The 19,806-nt window shown below is 54.1% G+C and overlaps 3 protein-coding genes across 10 annotated transcripts in view; 1 reads left to right on the top strand and 2 right to left on the bottom strand.

The window, feature by feature from the left end:
- Window positions 1-10,968, top strand: part of LOC100941679 (NADPH--cytochrome P450 reductase) — a 72,330-nt gene extending 61,362 nt beyond the window's left edge. For all 8 annotated transcript variants that reach the window (XM_012807869.2, XM_012807868.2, XM_023515715.1 and 5 more), the window contains exons 4-16: window positions 3,585-3,713; window positions 5,291-5,440; window positions 5,939-6,063; window positions 6,448-6,537; window positions 6,808-6,906; window positions 7,773-7,889; window positions 7,976-8,094; window positions 8,973-9,154; window positions 9,288-9,437; window positions 9,709-9,979; window positions 10,054-10,199; window positions 10,298-10,383; window positions 10,468-10,968. In XM_012807869.2, the coding sequence (XP_012663323.1) occupies window positions 3,585-3,713; window positions 5,291-5,440; window positions 5,939-6,063; window positions 6,448-6,537; window positions 6,808-6,906; window positions 7,773-7,889; window positions 7,976-8,094; window positions 8,973-9,154; window positions 9,288-9,437; window positions 9,709-9,979; window positions 10,054-10,199; window positions 10,298-10,383; window positions 10,468-10,612 (1,809 nt within the window). In that variant the 3' untranslated portion in view covers window positions 10,613-10,968. The remainder of the gene's footprint in view (window positions 1-3,584; window positions 3,714-5,290; window positions 5,441-5,938; window positions 6,064-6,447; window positions 6,538-6,807; window positions 6,907-7,772; window positions 7,890-7,975; window positions 8,095-8,972; window positions 9,155-9,287; window positions 9,438-9,708; window positions 9,980-10,053; window positions 10,200-10,297; window positions 10,384-10,467) is intronic.
- A 113-nt stretch (window positions 10,969-11,081) lies between these two features.
- Window positions 11,082-17,781, bottom strand: TMEM120A (transmembrane protein 120A). The gene is made up of 12 exons (XM_003794186.3): window positions 17,200-17,781; window positions 15,336-15,454; window positions 15,015-15,131; window positions 12,818-12,877; window positions 12,538-12,633; window positions 12,370-12,459; window positions 12,163-12,228; window positions 12,018-12,079; window positions 11,837-11,929; window positions 11,639-11,703; window positions 11,479-11,547; window positions 11,082-11,400 (listed from the first exon to the last, which is right to left on the bottom strand). The coding sequence occupies exons 1-12, from the start codon at window positions 17,278-17,280 to the stop codon at window positions 11,287-11,289; spliced, it is 1,032 nt and encodes a 343-aa protein (XP_003794234.1). The 5' UTR covers window positions 17,281-17,781; the 3' UTR covers window positions 11,082-11,286.
- A 569-nt stretch (window positions 17,782-18,350) lies between these two features.
- The window catches only part of STYXL1 (serine/threonine/tyrosine interacting like 1), a 48,295-nt gene continuing 46,839 nt past the window's right edge, over window positions 18,351-19,806 (bottom strand). Inside the window, exon 10 of the mRNA XM_012807844.2 lies at window positions 18,351-18,937. Coding sequence (XP_012663298.1) covers window positions 18,806-18,937 — 132 coding nt within the window. The 3' untranslated portion in view covers window positions 18,351-18,805. The remainder of the gene's footprint in view (window positions 18,938-19,806) is intronic.

The raw sequence follows: 19,806 nt of genomic DNA, 5'->3' as shown, positions 1-19,806 counted from the left end.
CCTCCCAAGTAGCTGGGACCACAGGTGCCCGCCACAACGCCTGGCCATTTTTCGGTTGCAGCCATCATTGTTGTTTGGCAGGCCCGGGCTGGGGATTCGAACCCGCCACCTTAGGTGTATGTGGCTGGTGCCTTAGCCGCTTGAGTCACAGGTGCCGAGCCTGGACATTTCATTTACAAAGAGTCACCTGAGGTGTGGCGTTTTGTGTCCGGCTTCCTTCACTGGGTACACTGTCTTCATGGTTCATCCAAGCACGTATCAGTACTTCCTTCCTCTTTCATGCCAAATGACATTCCAGTGGATGGATTCGTGTTTATTTTTCCATATGACTCTTAAGAACAGTTTGTGGAGGAAAAAACCTGTTCAGAGTTTTAGTAGGATCATGCTGCATTTCTGAGTCTCATTCAGTAGCTTCTCATACGTTTCTTGTAAAGTTTATTTCTGGGTATTTTATATATTTTGATGGTACTGTATATACTTAGCTGCTCTCTTACATCCCTTAATCTGACATCATAAGCATTTTTTCCCATAAGTAATTTTTTTTTTAAGACAGTTTTACTATGTCACCCTCAGTAGAGTACATTGGCATCACAGCTCACAGCAACTTCAGTCTCTTGGGTTTAAGTGTTTCTTTTGCTTCAGCCTCCCAAGTAGCTGGGACTACAGGTGTCTGCCACAATGCCTGGCTATTTTTTGTTATCGTTGTTATAGTCATCATTACTTTAGCAGGCCCGGACCAGGATCAAACCAGCCAGCCCCAGTGTGTATGGCCAGTGCCCTAACCATTGAGCTATAGGCACTGAGCCTCTGTAAATAGTTTTTATAGAGATGATTTTATTTTATGTTATTTATTTATTTACTTATTTTTGAGACAGAGTCTCACTATGTCACCCTCGGTAGAGTGCTGTGGCGTCACAGCTCACAGCAACCTCAAACTCTTGGGCTTCACTGATTCTCTTACCTCAGCCTCCCAAGTAGCTGAGACTACAGGTGCCCGACACAGCACCTGGCTATTTTTGTTGTAATTGTCATTGTTGTTTTAGCTGGCTTGGGCCAGGTTTGAACCCACCAGCCCCAGTGTATGTGACTGGCGCCGTAACCACTGTGCTATGGGTGCCAAGCCAATATAGTGATTATTTTAAAATATCTTTTTTAATATGTTAACAATGATTTGTAGAAATTTCAGAAAATGTGAAAAGTCACAGGAACACTTTAAACCAGTTGTGATTCCTAAGTTTTATTTTGTTCCCTTATGAGTTGGGGTTCAGTTAAAACACCAGAACCCACTCTAGGCATTTGAGGCAGTTTAATGTAGAAGGGATTTCACACAGAAAGTAGGGCTTCCAGGTACTCAAAGGGCTAAAGGAGCAAGTAGGTCTCAGGCTGACCTACACAGGTACTGCTCCCTCCGAATCCAGCCTGGAATTGTTGCGTTCAGGACAGTTCGGGTCACACTGTGTGCATCTACAATCCAGGGACCAGAAACGACTTCTGCAACTGCCTCTAAACATCCCATAAGCCTGAAACCAGGCCTGGGAGTTTGAATTCAGGCTGGCAAAATCATCAGCAATAGTCGGACATTGAAGAATGGGCACTGAAATAACATTGCTAAGAACCTCTTGTTCTGCATAAAAGAGCAGAACTTCTACCTTCCTCCTACCTTCTAGAACTTAAGCACATCTAGGTGGCCAAACTTAATTTTATTTTATTTTTATTTATTTATTTATTTTTAGAGACAGAGTCTTACTTTGTTGCCCTCGGTAGAGAGCTGTGGCATCACAGCTCACAGCAACCTCCAACTCCTGGGCTCAAGCAATTCTTCTGCCTCCTCCTCCCAAGTAGCTGGGACTACGGGTGCCCACAATAACGCCTGACTGTTTTTTGGGTTGCAACTGTCGTTGTTGTTTGGTGGGCCCAGGCTGGATTCAAACCAGCCAGCTCAGGTGTATGTGGGTGGCACCTTAGCTGCTTGAGCCACAGACGCCGAGCCACCCAGCTATTTTTTTTGTTGCAGTTTGCCAGGGCTGGGTTTGAACCCACCTCCCTCAGTATATGGGGCTGGCACCCTACTCAGTGAGCCACAGGCACTGCCCCAAATTTAATTTTACTATATTTCTACCTGTACAAGAGTCTGGGAAACAAGGTTTCAGGCTTTTCAGTAGCTGCTGTAAAAGATGTGTAGAATGAAGAGTGTGTGACCCAAATCCACAGTACCCTTTCCCTGAGTCTCAAGTCTTTATTATGAACGTGTATTATAACCAACCAGAAATCCATACCCATAATTCTGTATTTAGAGACTCCTGGTATATGTATTTCTTGCCAGTCTTTTTCCTTTCTGCATGTGTAGATAAACAAAACATATATAAGATCCAATTATATTGTAAATATAGTCAGTCCTCTGTATCCATGGGCTCTGCATTCATGGAGTCAACCAACTACAGATTGAAAATACTTGGGGGAAAAAATGGGTGGTCACATCTGTACTGAACACATACATACCTTTTTCTTAATCATTATTCCCCAAATAATACAGTATAACAACCATTTACCTAGCATTTACATTGTGTAAGATATTACAAGTAATCTAGAGATGATTTAAAGCGGCATCCTTAAACTACTGCCCGCGGGCCACATGCAGCCTGCCTAGGACATTTATCCAGCCCACCGGGTGTTTTTGCCGCCGCTGCCTGTCCTACTTAGCAGCTGACTCATCCTGGGTCCCACAGTCTGGCCCGCCAACGGTCTAAGGGACAGTGAACTGGCCCCCTGTTTAAAAAGTTTGAGGACCCCTCATTTAAAGTATACAATGGGAGGATGTACATAGATTATATGCAAATGCTACATGATTTTATATCAGGGACTTGAGCATTCATGGATTTCAGTATTCTTGGAGAGTCCTGGAACCCATCCCTAACAGATAGTGAGGGATGACTGCAGCATACATATTGTGTTCTTACCTACTTTTTAAACTTACTGTTTGTTTCCATGTCATTAAAAAAAACCATGTCAGAAGGCCGAGTACAGTGGCTCACGCCTGTAATTCTAGAACTCTGGGAGACTGAACTGGGTGGATTACTTGAGATCATGAGTTTGAAACCCAAGCCATAGTACCCTTTCCCTGAGTTTCAAGTCTTTATTATGAATGTATACTACAATCAAGAAAGAACAAGACCCCATCTCTACTTGAAATAGAAAAAACTAGCTGGGCATCATGGCAGGCACCTGTAGTCCCAGCTACTCAGGTTGAGGATTGCTTAAGCCTAGGATTTTGAGATTGCTGTGAGCTGAGCTGACACCATGGCACTCCAGCCTGGGCAACAGAGTGAGACTCTATCTCAAAAAAAAAAAAAAGTGAGAATGTGATCTTGAGTAGCCAAATGTGTAAGATCACCTGGGTGACTTGCCCTCCTCCATCACAGTGGCTCTGACAGTAAGAAGCCAGCCCCAGAGCCATTTAGAAAGGACTTGGAGCTAGGAAGGAAAGAGGATGCCTTTGAGGGACCCTGGGAGTATCCACTGGAGCCTTGGGTGAAGGCTGTGGCTTGTGGGCCCTTCACTGACCCCATGTATCTGGCCTTCCCTAGGGTAAGAACATCGTCGTCTTCTACGGCTCCCAGACAGGGACTGCTGAGGAATTTGCCAATCGCTTGTCCAAGGACGCCCATCGCTACGGGATGCGGGGCATGGCAGCAGACCCCGAGGAGTACGACTTGGTGAGCTCTTGCCAGGCACTTGCCTCCTTCTTCCTGTCTCTTCCAGTGGTGTTAAGGGATTCACCTCTGGATCACAGAGAGGCTTAACGGGCTGAGATAGCCAATGGAACAGATGGTTCTAGAAGCCACATGGCACCAGTTTTAAGACATTCTAAGAGTCCCTGGTCTAGGTCAGCAAGGCAGTGTGTGCTCATGTGTGTCTGTACCCAGTGAGCCTCTGCACCGTGGGGCTTCCCAAGTACTGGGCTGGTGGATACAGAAGGGACCCAGGCACTTAGTTGAGTGGATGTTTCAGAATTCCAGGAGAGGAACTCTGTCCCATCTCTCTCCACCTGGAAATGCATTGGCCGGAGACCAAATGTAGAGTCAGGTCACCTGGGTGCAGATCTTGCCCTGCCCTGATTTCCCAGGCATTGTCCTTGCTTACCTACAGAGGAAGGATGAGGGCATGGGATGGGTCCCTCTGAAAACCCTTCAGCTAGCTTTGTAATGAGGGTGCTAATAATTTGTGTATCTGGGCCAGAGTGTGAGGGGACAGTGAGGTATGGGGAGATACGGTAGGAGTGCTCTTCCTGTCAGTAGGCCTCAACACAGTGCTCCCCTGTGGGCCACTGAGGGACTAAATCCTGACTTCTTGGCCTCAGCCAGACCCAGCCTTGTCTCTGAGGGCCATGGAGAGTAGGTTTGCTCCTCGTGGCACTGGCTCTTCCTAGAATTGGCTCTCTCTATCTCCTCCTCACTCACTTGTGGCCTTTCAAAGTGTAAGAACTTTCCAGTAGTCTGTTTCCTGTTTCTGTGTTGGGAGAGCCAGTGACAGGCTGCCAGCCCAGATGGAGGCAGTGGGCAGGCAAGTAGAGCTGAGCTGTAGGCTCCCCTTAGGAGGGAGCAGAGGTCCCACAAAGGCGTTACCAGGAGTTGTTTTCCCACTGTTCCATTGCCAGTCATGGCCTTGCTGGTGAGGAAGAGCTAGTCCTGTAGCTCCAGCAACAGCTGAATGTCCTTTCCCTCAAAACCAGCCCTCTCCTGAGCACCATCTGCTTCCCTCAAGGACTACTCATGTCCCAAACCAAACTCATTCTATTCACCCCACCTCCTTTGGGGTCTTGGTGACAGGTACCACCACCCAGCCTTCTCTAGGCTTCTTTTCAAGTTGATGAACACCTTAGTCAGACGTCAATGAGCACCCAGGCCATGCCATAAGCCAGGGACTCTGGAATGGTGAGGTTTCCCTGGGGTGGCCTGGAAGCCAGCTGGTCTTTGGTTCTACATCACACTCTCTCCCCATCCTGTGCTCGTCATGCTTGCTGCCCTCTTTCTTCTAGAAACACACACTATCCACTCTAGCCTAACACACACTGTATCGTCCTGCTCCCCTGGCTCTAACCCCAGCCCCCTCTGCTCAGCCATCCCTGATCCTCCATGCACTTCCCAGGCAGACAGATTTGTTCCTTCTCTGACCCCACAACACCTACACATCCCCAGCTGGGCTCTGCCCTGGGCAGGGCTTGGTATCCCCTTTTGCTGCAGGCCAACCTAGAGCAGGCTTAATCATGGTCAGCTCTGCCCTTTCTCTTCAGGCCGACCTGAGCAGCCTCCCAGAAATAGACAATGCCCTGGTAGTCTTCTGCATGGCTACCTATGGCGAGGGGGACCCTACTGACAATGCCCAGGACTTCTATGACTGGCTTCAGGAGACAGATGTGGATCTATCTGGAGTCAAGTATGCGGTGAGTCACCTAGAGACTCCTGTGGGCTCATGGCAGCCTTAGCCCCTCCCCTGGGCTGCTGGTTCCTCAGGTCCAAAAGGAGGTCCTCTCACCCATCAGCCAGGGGGGGCTGAAGGCCTGACAGTGAGCTCATGGGGGAGTCCCAGAGGGTGGCTGCTTGTGCCCTTCGCCCTAGCAGGAAGAGAGCTTCTCCTCCATGTCCCCAGCCCCAGTTGTTGCTAGAGACTGAAGGTGAGACAGATGTGCCAGGATGGCTGAGTCTTGGCCAAGCAGGAGGGGTAGAGCTGCCCACCAGGTAGGGAAGGTGAGCTGCACCCCTGCTGCCACATGGGATCGAGGCTTAGAGATTGGCTGTGGAGGAAGCCGAAGGAAGCTTAGATGTCCTCACAGTGCAAGGTGTTAGGCGGGTACAGACATTTGCAGGCACTGCTTAGAGGCTCAACCAGCCCTACTGTTCATGCTGGAGACCAGGCCTCAGAGCTCCCTCTGTCTGCGCAGGTGTTTGGTCTTGGGAACAAGACCTACGAGCACTTCAATGCAATGGGCAAGTATGTGGACAAGCGGCTGGAGCAGCTCGGTGCCCAGCGCATCTTTGAGCTGGGATTGGGTGACGATGATGGGAAGTGAGTGCCACACCCTGCTTTATAGCCCTGAAGCCTAGGCCACCACCTTAGGGCCCCCACTGTTATGTATTAGGCACCACAGGTCTAGAGACTTGACTGAAACATGGGGGGATGCAAACCATTGTCAGCTGAAACTCAGTGACATGTCACTGACAAGAGAGGGGACTCACCCTCCCTCCACTTAGTCCTGCTGAGTCACTGGGTCTTTTCCTGGCTTGCCCAGCAAGTAGAGGCTCCTTTAGCTCCTTCCTGATGCCTTGGGTTCACACTGCTGTTCGGCCCCTAGAACTCTGGGGAAGGGAGCTGGGTCAGGGAGCTTGTGAGGGAGAGGGTCACCCCATCTAGGGAGCCAGCCCAGCTCAGCTCATTCTCCCTACTCCTCAGCTTGGAAGAGGATTTTATCACCTGGCGAGAGCAGTTCTGGCCGGCCGTGTGTGAGCATTTTGGGGTGGAAGCCACTGGGGAGGAGTCTAGGTAAGTAGGCTACAGAGTATGAGGGGCCTCAGCCGGTTCCTAGGAGCAACCATTCCAGAGTGGGTTGGTCTGGGGGTGGCAGTGGGGATGGTGAGAAGTTGGCAGAATCTCAGTTGTGGGGTCAGCAAGGGTCTTTTGTCCCAGCTAAGATGCTTGGGCTTTCCATACCTTCTTATGGAATCATCTAGAAGCTCAGGCTGCTGCTCCCCTTGCCCCCTCCTTCCTTCCCTCTCCCCATGCCTGACAGCACCTCTGGTCTCCCCTTTCTAGCATTCGCCAGTACGAGCTTGTGGTCCACACAGATGTAGACATGGCCAAGGTGTATGTGGGCGAGATGGGCCGGCTGAAGAGCTATGAGAACCAGAAACCGTGAGTGGATACAGCATGGTTGCAGGCACATGGCCCTGGGGCCCATGACACACCTATGTGGGGATGGCAACAATTCAATGCATCCCCCCAGGGCACAAGAGTGTCCCTTGCACAGGAGGGCGTGAGGCCCAGAGATGGGCAGTTGCTCCATGCCAGGGCTCTCAGGAGCCCCCTGCCCTAGGTGGCACCAGTCTAAGGTGCAGCCTTTGTGAGACCAGTGTTCATAAAGTTTGTACTTAATTTACTTACACATCTTGCTGTATATACGCTGAGCCAGCAGGTGCACACTGGTTCCTGGACAAGGATGTAGCTAGTGTAGCTCTGTCCAGGTTCAACCTTGGCAAAAGGGCTCATTTCCTTAAAATCTACTTCAATTGATGGACTTTTTGTCCATAAATGGAAAGATCCTTTCTGGTGCCATCCAGAAAAGTCCTCGTACTGTGAGATTTGTGACCACACGCCCAGGGGCACATCCTGCCCTGCTTGCATTAGTACTGCTATGGTAAAATTTCTCTTATCCACATTACAGTCCAGGGCATGTGGGAGTGGGGAGCTATATTCCATCTCTGAGGGCCTGTGCCTCCCTTGCATTCACCCACCCCTGGTCACAGAGTGTAGAGGGTCTCACATGTCTTCTGTGAGTGGGGACACTGATGATCTAGCACTGCCCACTTGGTGGGCTGTTGAGAGAGCTGTGCTGGATTAGTCTGGGAGGGTCCTTGACATATGGATAAGGTTTCCTATTGGCCCTTGGAGGGGCCACCTCTGCTGTTCTCTGTGTTTTGTGCAAGCAGAAGGATCCCTTGGGAACAGGGTGATGCAGCTCAAAGGCTGGCTAGTCACTGGCTTCTCTTCTCCCCACCTAGCCCGTTTGATGCCAAGAATCCATTCTTGGCTGCAGTTGCCACCAACCGGAAGCTGAACCAGGGAACTGAGCGACACTTCATGCACATGGAATTAGACATCTCGGATTCCAAAATAAGGTATCAGCTGTCACTGTCACCTCCCCTGTACCTTCACTTGGGGCCTCCAGATCCAGGTGCAGAGCCAGCCTTGCATCTCCCTCCAGGTATGAATCTGGGGACCATGTGGCTGTTTACCCAGCCAACGACTCTGCCCTTGTCAACCAGCTGGGTGAGATCCTAGGTGCCGACCTGGATGTCATCATGTCACTGAACAATCTCGATGGTGAGTCCTGGAATCGAGGCCACCTTCCACACTTCTCCCCTCCCCAGCCTTTGATGTTGCTTCTAATTAGGACTGAAGCCCTGGAACCTGAGGGACCCTGACCCCTGAAACTCCATGGTTATAGCTTCCGGAGGCAACTCAAGGAGAGGCAGAGTGGCTATAGGGCTGGCCTCTCCTTTGAGCTTCCTTCCACAGCACTGTAATAGTCCCTTAAGGGAAGGAGGGGTTCCTGAGGCCTGTAGGCAGAACCAGCCCCACCTCCCCCTGCCAGTGTGTCTTGACTGCCCGCTGTGGGCCTGAAGCTGGTCCTTCCCTGCTCCTGGTCCTCCATTTCCTCTCTGGAAAGACACTCGTGTCAGCAACCCTGATAGCCCTCTGGGCCCACTTACAGGCGTGGAGTGCTGGAAGGTATTAGACACATGGCCAAGTCTGTGCATGGTCTTGAAGAGCTTCCTAGCCTGCATCTCTCATTGTGATGGCCCCCGCCCCGCCCCATCCCTGCCCACTCCTATCCTTAGCAACCTGTGGCAGGTCTGTCACTTCTCACCAGTTCCAGAATCAGCCCTTAAGAGGTACAGCAGGAAAAGGGACTAGACTGTCAAACTGTCACAGCAGTGCAAACACAGTGGGCATGCAGGTGCATTAAAGTGCCTCCCTAACAAGATCTATCCACCTCTGATGAGGACTTGCCATCCTGCGTAAACCTTAAGGCCTGGCCGGAAGCCTTCAGCTTAGGCCAGGGTGGCACTAATGAGAGTTGGCCTTGCTCCCAGTATCTGCTGGGGTGCCTGCCTCCTGCAGAGCAGGGTTGCTTTAGGCTTGACATCACCCCAGGAGGCAGCTGCTCACCCCATGTCCTGCCTGCCTTCTCCCTGCAGAGGAGTCCAACAAGAAGCACCCGTTTCCCTGCCCCACCTCCTACCGCACGGCCCTCACCTACTACCTGGATATCACCAATCCTCCCCGCACCAACGTGCTGTACGAACTGGCCCAGTACGCCTCTGCACCCTCTGAGCAGGAGCAGCTACGCAAGATGGCCTCCTCCTCTGGCGAGGGCAAGGTAGACCTGCTGTGGCCACTCTGCCCCTCAGCCATGCTGCAGCCCCTAGCCCACCACTGTCCTACCTCTGTGGGTCCCCGTTATCCCTGTCCCTTCACCTGTGTCTCACCGTACATCCTGCATCTCCTTCCAGGAGCTGTACCTGAGCTGGGTGGTGGAGGCCCGGAGGCACATCCTGGCCATCCTGCAGGACTACCCATCTCTGCGGCCCCCCATCGACCACCTGTGTGAGCTGCTTCCACGGCTCCAGGCCCGCTACTATTCCATCGCCTCCTCCTCCAAGGTGAGGGCTGTGGTCTATCAACCGCCAGCCAGAGGCCAGGCCCTGTTGTGGCACACACACAGATGGGCTCACCAGAGGTAGCACAGGAGCCCCAGCCTTGAGCCAAATGCCTAGGCAGTTTTCTGAGGGTCCCCCCAGCTGTTGGCTTCTCTCCATCCTTAGTCTCAGGGGCCTTTGAGGAAGTTTGGGGACCAAGAGTGCGTGAAGAGTCCCTGAGCCTATGGGAGAGGGCCTTGGCCTGGTGGTCAAGCTCACCGGGCCCTCCCTCCAGGTCCACCCCAACTCTGTGCACATTTGTGCTGTGGCCGTGGAGTATGAAACCAAGTCTGGGCGAATCAACAAGGGTGTGGCCACCAGCTGGCTGCGGGCCAAGGAGCCTGCCGGAGAAAACGGTCACCGGGCCCTTGTGCCCATGTTTGTGCGCAAGTCCCAGTTCCGCCTACCCTTCAAGGCCACCACCCCAGTCATCATGGTGGGCCCTGGCACAGGGGTGGCACCCTTCATCGGCTTCATTCAAGAGCGGGCCTGGCTGCGGCAGCAGGGTGAGTGTGTGGGCCCATGCGGGAGGGCAGGAATAGGCCAGGCCGGGCCCACTCACTCTACTGCCACCACCCAGGCAAGGAAGTTGGGGAGACGCTGCTCTACTATGGCTGCCGCCGCTCGGAAGAGGATTACCTGTATCGCGAGGAACTGGCCCAGTTCCACAGAGACAATGCCCTCACCCACCTCAACGTAGCCTTCTCCCGGGAGCAGTCCCACAAGGTAAGGTGGGGTGGGCTGCACAGGCAGGGGACAACCAGGTGGCCACAGGGACTGGGCCTGCTTGCCTCATGTCTTCCTCCCTCCCTCCCCACCCACAGGTCTACGTCCAGCACCTGCTCAAGAGGGACAGGGAGCACCTGTGGAAGCTCATCCATGAGGAGGGAGCCCACATCTATGTCTGTGGGTAAGTTGGGGACTGGGGGGTGGGCCTGCCTGCCTGTGGGCGGCACCTGTCTACCCCCCAATGCCACCTTCTTCCTGCCACCAGGGATGCTCGGAATATGGCCAGGGATGTGCAGAACACCTTTTATGACATTGTGGCCGAGTTTGGGGGCATGGAGCATGCACAAGCCGTGGACTACATCAAGAAGCTAATGACCAAGGGCCGCTACTCCCTGGACGTGTGGAGCTAGGACTGTCTGGCCCTCCTGTCCCTCACTGCCCCACAGACTTGCTGCCCATGTAATCACTTCCCCCTCCCTGCTGGGCTCCTGGGGGGGGGAGTTCTGCTTGGCCTTGCCATGGGAAGCAGGCCCAGTGACAAAGCTTCCAGCCTGGAGTGCACCCTCCTTAGCCCTGAAGGTCGCCCAGCCCTGGGGCACACAGTAGGGGTGACTGGGCCCCAAATTTTGGGACGCCTCAGGCCCTCAGTGGCTGTGCAGAGGGCTTTCTCAGCTAAGGTGGGCCTGGCCCCTCCAATGTGATTTTCAATGAGTGTAAATAATTTTAAATAACCTCTGGTCCTTGGAATAAAGTTCTGTTTTCTGTATTTGCCTGGTGGTGCTTGAGCAGACTGAGAGCCAATGTGGTGGGGAGGCACACAGCTAGACAGCTGCCCGGCCCCACCGCCTTCCTTTCAGGAGAATACACACCTCAAGGCCATCTGTGGCTCTTCCTTTATTGAGACCCTGTGCCCCCAGCTCTTTGCAGGCTGGGGCACAGGCCTTCTTCAGGGCCCACAGAGCCCACAAAATCCCAGGAGAACAGAAGAGACGCCCCCCCCCCAGACATGCATACACACATACAAGGGGCACCTCTCGTCCCCTCCCACGACACACAGGATGCAGAAGCCCCTTTGGGGCTGGCCTCATTCCTTCTTGCTCCCATGCCGCTGACTATGGAACTTCTGGTGCACAACCCGCAGGGTGGTGAAGAAATTGCCAAGGAAGAGGAGGAGGAAAGGGAAGCCGCACATTAGCACCTGCGGGAAGAATCCAGGTGAGGACAAGAGCCATGCCCCTGGGCCTCCCAAGCTGTCCTCACTGGGGCCCCAGCTCACCTGCCACTCCTTGCACTGAGGGTCCCGGGCCAGGTTAAACAATGTCAGTGCGTTAAAAAGCTGCCAGAACTGAGGAGGTGGGGGAGGAGTTTTACTCAGTAAACCCAGTTCCTGCTCAAGCCCAAAGCCAGATGGATGGGGACACACAGGTGCAACTCACATGTCCAAAGAAAAGAAAAGGCAGCAGGAAAGTGAGGCCCCGCCACATCCAGGACTGGAAGCCCTCTGGGGAAAGAGGCAGGGTGCAGAATGATGAGGGACAGATGTGGGGTACCATCACTCAGACCAAGGCGGGAAGACGAGGAACTTGGCCTCCCAGCTGCCCAGCAAGATTCCTGAGGGGGCCAGGCTGACTCACCCACAGTGAGGTCCATGGTGTGCCGCTCACCCAGGGCGCGTAGGCGGTACAGGCAGCCACTCTGATAGTAGTACTGGAGGAACTGCACAAAGCCTGGGCGGGGTGAGGAAGGGGCTGGAGCCTCAGTTCTTTCTTTCTCTGTCTCCTCCCCCCACCAAGAAGGGGCCTTTGAGACACTCACTCTGGTACATGGAGAAGGACAGGAATTGGTTCCGGAACTTCTGGTACATGAGACCATCTGGCCTAAGGTAGAAAGCAGTGGGAGGTATGGGGACGCCATCTCTCTCCCTGTCCCAGCTCCCATCACGTAAGGCCTGGCCACTCACCATGTTAGCATGACTCCTGACAGGAACGTGGACACATAGTGATGGAAGACCCACCAGCCTTTGATCCTGTGTCAGGGAGCCACCGTCACTCGCCTGTCCCCTTACAGGATCAAGGCTCAGGGACAGGAAAGAGGCAGAAGTGGGAAGAAACCAGTGCCTCAGCCCAGTGCCCGCTTCCCAGGGGTCCCGGCCCTCCAGCGCGCCCACCGGGAGCCGTTGTTGATGAGGATGCTCTCTCGGATGGTCAGCGTGCAGTAGTACCAGACCAGCAGGAAGTTGAAGGCAGCATCTGTCACCCTGGGGAGAGGTACAGAGAGTTGGTGCCACAGAGCGTGGAGAGGGTGCAGCGTCTCTCCCCAGCAGCAGGATGCCCACCTGGAGTTGAGCAGGAAGCGGCAGGTGAAGGAGATGAGGATGAGGATGATAGTGAGGTAGAGCTTGAACTTCTCATACTCATCTTTGTAGGCGAACCTGTAGGGCACACGCTCTGAGACAGGCTGGGATGCTGCCATCCTTGCCTCTGCCCCAGGACACACTCTGGTGTTGCACGAGGCCAGCACTGGGAAGCAACTCCCAAACCCCCAGGCTTAGCCAAGTGGAAAGCACTTGGGAAGGGTGTGGGGTGGTACAGACCCAGCCCATGATGACAAATTACTTAGCCTGCTTGCTTAGAAGTGTCACATTGACGTTCCCCAGAACCAGGCTCAGGTACAACCTAGAGGAGAAGGACGGTGAATGAGAAGAGGCTCCTAGTGACAGAAAAGCCATGTGGCACAGAGCCCTGGGCATGCTGGGCCAAAGCCTGTGCCTCTATTGCCTTCCTTGTGGCCTTGGGGCTCTGACCTTGGGGGTGCTGCAGACAAACCACACAATCCCCTGCCTTCTCTCTGCCTGCTCCAGAGTCCCAGCCGGAATAAACTGATGTCCCCCACCCACCTCCCGTGCCCTGCATAAAACTCCCTCACCTTGAGACTTTCCCTCCCTGCTGACAGCCAGTGGACTCGTTGCTTGTGGGATGATGGCCATCTACCACCTGCCCCACAGTTCCTTGCCACCTTGACTCCTGAACTTTCAGCCCTGGGTCTATTTTAGCTACCTATACCCACCATGACACCTGGGACCTCCTCTCAACCCAAAATAGCCTTCCTTGGAAAACTTGGAGCTCTGGTTGTGTCCTGACCTAGATGACCAGCCTTGAAGCCCATTTCTTCCCATCAAAGCCTCTCCTGAGTCAGCAGAACTCACACCCTCTTCCGTTCCCACCAACCAACATCAACTTGCCCTTCTCTGCCAGAGATACTCCAAGAAGTGATAGCAAAGTCACAGTCACTTACTAAGCAGCTGTAACATGTACTCTCATTCACACTCAAGCCATAGGGCCAGAGGCGCAGAGTGACTTGCCCAAGAATGCAAAGGGATTTAGGGCAGGACAGGGACTCCAACCCTGACTAGAGACCAATGAGGTGGGCAAGCCTCGACACCCCCACTCCCGCCCCTCCCATAAGGCTCCCCACTCAGGCCCCACATCTAGACCCCTGCTCCACAGGCTACAGACTCAACTCCCATTCCATTCCCAGCAATTGCCTCCTCATGACCTCTCTCCCACACCCTCCATCGTGTCTCCTTCACCCCCAGCCCTGCCTGCAACATCACTGGTATCATCTGCTACTCCTGCTGCTCCCACTCCATCACAGGACCAGTCCTCTACCCCTCCCCAGGGGCCTCCCTCCATCCCTCCCCAAACCTTTTTGTTGTTGTTTTTTGAAACAGAGTCTCACTTTATCGCCCTCAGTAAAGTGCCGTGGTGTCACAACTCCGATACTCTTGCCTCAGCCTCCCCAGTAGGACTACAGGCACCCGCCACAACATCTGGCTATTTTTTTGTTGCAATTTGGCTGGGGCCAGGTTTGAACCTGCCACCCTCAGTATGTGGGGCTGGCACCCTTCTCACTGAGCCACAGCCACCACTCTCTCCCCAAACTTTCTTCTGGTGCTTCTCTGTGGGGCCCCTCCTCTCAGCAGGTGGAGATACTCATCTTCTCAGGTATAAAGTAACATCCACACCCAAGCAAAAGCTGCCCCTCAGCCCTGTGTAGCTCCTAGTTTTTCATTTCTTTCTACTCAAAACCAAACTTCTAGAGTCACCCAAACTTTGCTGTCTCCCCTCCTCGGCTCTTCCATCATTTCCAGTATCAACTTCCGATCGATCCCCCACTGTACCAAATAGTTCTCTCCAAGATGCCCAGCTTCCAGGAAGCATGTTCCTGTCCTTATCACGCTTGCCCCCCAACCTGTCTCATCTGAGCACCAAGACTCCTTCCTTGCCTTCAGGGACATACTCCCCCTCTCCCAGCCTTCCTGCTGCCTACAGCCTCCTGTACTGGAAGTTTTTGCTCAGCCTAGGGTTTTGCACTGTCTAATCCATCCTCCTTGGTGACAGCAGCTGACCTAAGTGTAAATTTGGCTTATTCCTCTCCCCTGGAGCCCGGCGCTGTCACCTCCTACTCTGAGCTCTGGCCACTCCAGTTTTCCTCCTAGTCTTTGACCTCCCTTCCCAGGTCTGTCTGGCTTACTTTAAGATTTACACAGGCATCACTAGTCCAGGAAGCTTTTTCCAATCTCCTGGGCTGGGTGAGCTAGCGGTTCCTTACTGTACCCCTGTTCCTTATACTTCCCCCACAGTGAGCTGTCTGTCAGCTTGGCTGTCTCTCCCGACATCTGGACCATGCCTCACGGCTCAGCCCCAGTGGGTCCAGGATACATTTGCTGATGGAATGACAAAGAAGCAGCACCTGGCTTCAGGGCTCTCTCTTAGAAGTAGCTGTGAACTTGAGCTGGAATGGGGCCCTTACCCGTTCTTCTTGGGCAAATAAGCCTCCATGTCAAAGAATAGGCCTTGGCGTTCTTTCATCTGGTTCTCCAGCTCCTGCGCAGCCTCCTCGGCTTCTGCTGGGAGGGAGGGTCTGCATCTATGGGTGGGGCCAGGGAGAGAGTCAGAGCATCTGGGCTCCCAGGTATCCTGATACCCGCAAGGCAGAAGGGCAAATGAGGCCCCAAAGAGGGACAAGCCATGCTCAGGGTCACTCCAGGAGTCAGCACCAGCTCTCCCACCCCTCAAGGTCAGACACCCACACACAGCCCAAAGAGGGGCAGGACAGGGCAGGGGTCCTAACTTCTTCAGGACGAGGGCCAGCTCCTGGAGCTGCTTCTTCTGCCGAGAGATGGAGCTAGTGCAGCTGTTCTGCAGCTTGGTCAGCTCCTCCAGTTTCAGGCGGTACAGCCGGTGGGTCTCCTGGGTACAGGGGAGAAGGCTCATGCTGGTTAGGAGCCCACTGAGCCAGAACCCACAGGGAGGGCATGGGGCACAAGCTTCCCAGGGCTCCTTGGGAAGATCTCAGCAGGAAAGGAGGCTGAACTTGCAGCGCCTGCCTAGAGACCTCTCTGAGGCTGTTGTCCCACAAGGCAGGCAAAGAGCTGGGTACTGTGTCTTCCTGCAAGCCCAGGGGCCCTGCAGCTCTCCTCACCCAGAAACAGACCAGTTCTCTAAGGTTTTCTTAGTCTCAGTTCATCTACTGGTCATCCTCACCCCTTCAGAGCTGTCACCTCCCACAGGGGCTCTCAGTCCCAAGTTGGGTCTGGGTTCTAGGCCCACAGGTGTAGCTGGACCAACCAAGGGGCCTGAAGCCAAACCCTTGCTCTCTAGGTTTCTCCTGCCTGGCCAGCCTGCAATTACAGAGGGCACTTGCATTATCCAAAGTGCCTTCTGTTCAGGTGTACTGACCATGTCTTTCTTCCAGGTTAAAGGTCATGACATGAAGCTTCAGCCCTTGGGCCTTCTGCTATAAAGGCAGTCTCCCCCTCCCCCCAGCACCTTTGGCCCAGGGCTTCTCTGAGCACTTTGCCCTGGTGGGTAAATCTGGAGAAGGCACAGTCTAGATATTGGGCAAGGGGCAGTGTTGGGAGAGCCAAGGAGGGGCTGAGGTCAGGAAAGTGGTAGGCAGGTGGGGCCACTGGGTCTGCTCAGGCCTCTGGGAGAGAAGCACCTGGCAGCAGGCTTGGCAAGGCCAGGGGCAGCCAGTTTCAATGAAGACAGGATGGGGCTGGACCCAGTCCAGGAAAGGCAAAAGCTGGCTTGGGCTCTACTCTGTCTAGGTCTTGTTTCTCATGGCCAGAAGGAGCCACGATACCCCCTCAGACTCCAGCATGTGCCACTTCTGCCCATCCACAGCCACCACCCTTCTCCAGTCTGGACAAAGCTGGCAGCCTCCTTTTCCCTGGCCTCCAGACAGCACAGCCCTAGTGGCCCCTACAAGCCTGATCCAGACAATTCCTCCAGTAGCATCAGAGGGACGCTGATCCCTGCCAGGCTCAGGATATCACCGCAGAGCCTGGCCCTACCCACTTCTCCCCCTCACTCTCCTAGCAGCACCCCACATGGACCTGTCAACTGCCCTCTTTCCTTCTAAAGGTCTTGGTGGGAGCTGTCCCTTCCGCCTGAGACGACCGCGCCCCCATCCTGGCTGAAGATGTCTCCCTAACCCCACTTCTTTGGGCCGACATCCAGGCTGAGGACTTCACCTAAACCCCATTTCTCCCGTTGTCTCCCCGCAGACTCCCACAGCACTCAGTCCACACATGCCCAAGGGCGGGAAGGCGCTGCCCGCAGCATGTTTGCTGAGGGACTGACCCAACGTTGGGCCCAGCCGTGTCTGACTCAGGACACTGCTCTCCTGGAAGGGGTGGAGTCCAGGTCAGGATCAGGCCTCAGGGGAGACCGAGGTCGCCCAGCGCAGTGGGGTCCCGTCAGGGTCATGCAGCCGCGCGGACGAACGGGGCTGCCGCCGGACACTGAAAGGACCAGCAGGGACAGTGGTACCTGTGGACACTGGTACCCGGGGCCTTGCAGCCCTCGGGAGGGACGCCAGTCCCCGACCCCTGACCCTGAGCTCCCGGCAGCCTGACCAAAGACTGCGCGACCCTTGACCCCGAGCCCAGAAACGTGGCTCGGGGCGAATGGGCATCCGCAGCGGCGCTCACCTGGATGTTCTGGAAGTCCTGCTGCAGATCCTCCCAGTCCCGCAGGCAGTCGCCCAGCGGGCCCGGGGGCGGGGGATGCATGGTTGCTGCCCGCTGCGCCGGGAGCCCAGAGTCTAGGACCGCGCAGCAACCCCCGCCGGCCCGAAGCGCCTCCGCAGCCACCCCCGTCCGCTTCCGGGCTCGAGCCGCCGCGGGCACCAACGGGAAAGGGCCTGGCGCGGCGGCGCTCTGGCCCCGCCCCCGCCCCCGCCCCAGCCAATCCGGGCCCAGGGCGGGGCCTCGTGCACGGCAGCTTCTCACTTGGAGACTCCTGGCCTACTCTCCTACTGAAGCTGCGGCGGTTGTGGCTCCTGGCCTGGGGAGCACCTGCGGTGCCAGCTGCGTGGTGCAGCCAGCGGTGACCTGGCCTATCGTGCTGGGAGCAAACCAAAGCCCGGGGAGGTGACATCTGCCTCGAACGCTCGTCCTTGGGAAGCTGCGCTTTTTCGGGGAGGAGATTTCGAGCCTTTTCTCCTTGGATTTTTACAGTGGCCTCCTCACTGTCCCCCTGCCTTCAGGCTCACCTCCACTGTCCCTTCACAAAGCCACCAACTGCCCTTTCTAAAAAACAAGGCTGATTCCCCAGCATGTTCTTAAAACTTGGCAGTGACTGCCCTGTCTATCAGGATGTCCCTAATCGGCCAGCTCAGGCTCTGCTGCAACTCAGATCCTGCTGCCTGAAAGCCCTTATCCCTCTGACAAAACCCCACTCCTTCTAGAAGTGGAGAGTGAGCCCTCTATCCCCTCCATTCCTCTGCAGAGAGTCCTAGGAGGCTGGATAACATTCACCTTTATGTCCTCAGACCAACCCCAGGTGGTAGCAGGGAATGTTTACCAAATGGACTCAAGTTAGATGGTGCATTGATGGACATCCTAAATTCCCCACCAGTCCCTTTGTCTGTGCTTTCAACTGACTCCCAGGTTGTTCTGTGGGGTGCTGGCAGCTTTGGGAAAGTGCATTTGGAAAACAACTCTCTTTTAAGACCTGAAGAAGTTCTAGAAACTTATCTGTAGGGGATGGGAGAGGTGGGACTACTCTCTCCTTGGTGAACACAGCCAGGCAGAAATGAGTGGGGGGCGGTGAGCCAAGTAATTGTCAAGGGAACACTGGGATGTGCCCTCATTCCAAGAGCTTCCAGAATCTGTGGAGCCTGGAGCCTCGGCCAAGATTGGGCCTGGCATCTCTAGGACTGAGGGCTCTCCACCAATGGGTAGGCATTGTAACATCTCCTATGGACCAAATCAGGCAACCTCTGGGGCTCCTCAGGACAGCCTCCAAAGGATGCATTCCCCAGGCATGTGGGGCAGCTGCTCCTGCAAACAGATGCTCTCCCCAAGGCAACCTCAGGAATGCAATGTGGGTGGTCCAGAATGCTGTAGAGATGTGGGTTCTCAGGGAGCCTGAGCAGGGAACACCTTCCACGTGGAGTGAAGAGGGAGCCTGGGAAGAATGAGTACAGGAAGCTGACATGAGGCTTCAGGCACCCAAGGCCTTCTCCTTCTAGATCAACCTGAGTATACATGCTCTGGCCCTCCACCCACAGCACTCATCCCCAGGCTGTAGAGATCAGTAGAGGGGATCCATGATGTCTGTGATTAGGTCTCCTAGGACAATCTGCTCCCATTGCAAAAGCTGAGTCACCAAGCCCCTGTTGGGACGCATGTTGTTTTTGCACTTCTTGACATAGGCCCAGGACCTCTATGAATGCAAAGAGAGAAAATAGACTTCAGGATTGGTCCTGGACCCTTTCCACCTGGATCACAGAGCCAGCTCAGGAAGGACAGGAGGTACTTGTGCAGGGCCAGTAGAATGCCTTAAGGGTTGGATATAGAAACAAAAGCAGCCTGGGATTAATTCATTGGTGCTAGAAGTCATGGGAACTGGCTATACCTTGGGCAAGCCCCTCTGCATCTCTGCTTCTCCATATGGGGGCAGAAATAATTTCTATTTCAGACAGCTCTTGTGAAGAGTAAGACAATATATATGAAACCTGTGGATGGGAATACCCTATGCCATGTCTGGCACACAATGCAGCCTCAACAAAGGTTTGCCTTGTGACTAGATGAATTAATGGAAAAGAGAAGAGAACTGTGGGAAATTCTCTGAAGCAGGGAAATTGAAACTGCCTTCTTTCAGGCATCCACCTGAAAGTACAGAAAGGGTTATTACATGAAGGAAGGTGACCAGCTGGTCTCCACATGGATTAAGGACAAAGCAAAAAGGACAAGGCAAAAGTGGTGCGCCTTAACAAACTAGGAAGAGAAGGAAACTGCCTCAACCTAATCAAAGCCATAACAAGAAGCCCACAGCTAACATCATACTCAATGGGGAAGCTGAAAGTTTTTTATCCAAAGTCAGGAAAAAGGCAAGAATGCCTGTTTTCATAACTTCTATTCAACATAGTCCTGGAAGTCCTAGCCAGAACAATTTAGATAAAAAATAAAAGTAAAAGGCATCCAAGTTAGAAAAAAAGAAGCAAAATTGGGTGGCGCCTGTGGCTCAGTGAGTAGGGCGCTGGCCCCACATACCAAGGGTGGCGGGTTCAAACCCAGCCCCGGCCAAACTGC

Source organism: Otolemur garnettii, unplaced genomic scaffold (genome assembly GCF_000181295.1).
Source record: "Otolemur garnettii isolate 467f Iridium unplaced genomic scaffold, OtoGar3 scaffold00077, whole genome shotgun sequence".
Lineage (NCBI taxonomy): Eukaryota > Metazoa > Chordata > Mammalia > Primates > Galagidae > Otolemur > Otolemur garnettii.
The sequence above is the reverse complement of the archived record's forward strand: the minus strand, read 5'-3'. Positions and strand labels throughout refer to the sequence as shown.

Excerpts from the sequence above, each read along its gene's own strand:
- TMEM120A (XM_003794186.3), bottom strand. The coding sequence starts at position 17,280 with ATGCATCCCCCGCCCCCGGGCCCGCTGGGCGACTGCCTGCGGGACTGG. Across the intron at positions 15,455-17,199 it reads AGGACTTCCAGAACATCCAG|GAGACCCACCGGCTGTACCG; the intron begins GTGAGCGCCGCT and ends CCCTGTACCCAG. Across the intron at positions 11,401-11,478 it reads CTCAGTGCAAGGAGTGGCAG|GTGCTAATGTGCGGCTTCCC; the intron begins GTGAGCTGGGGC and ends TTCTTCCCGCAG.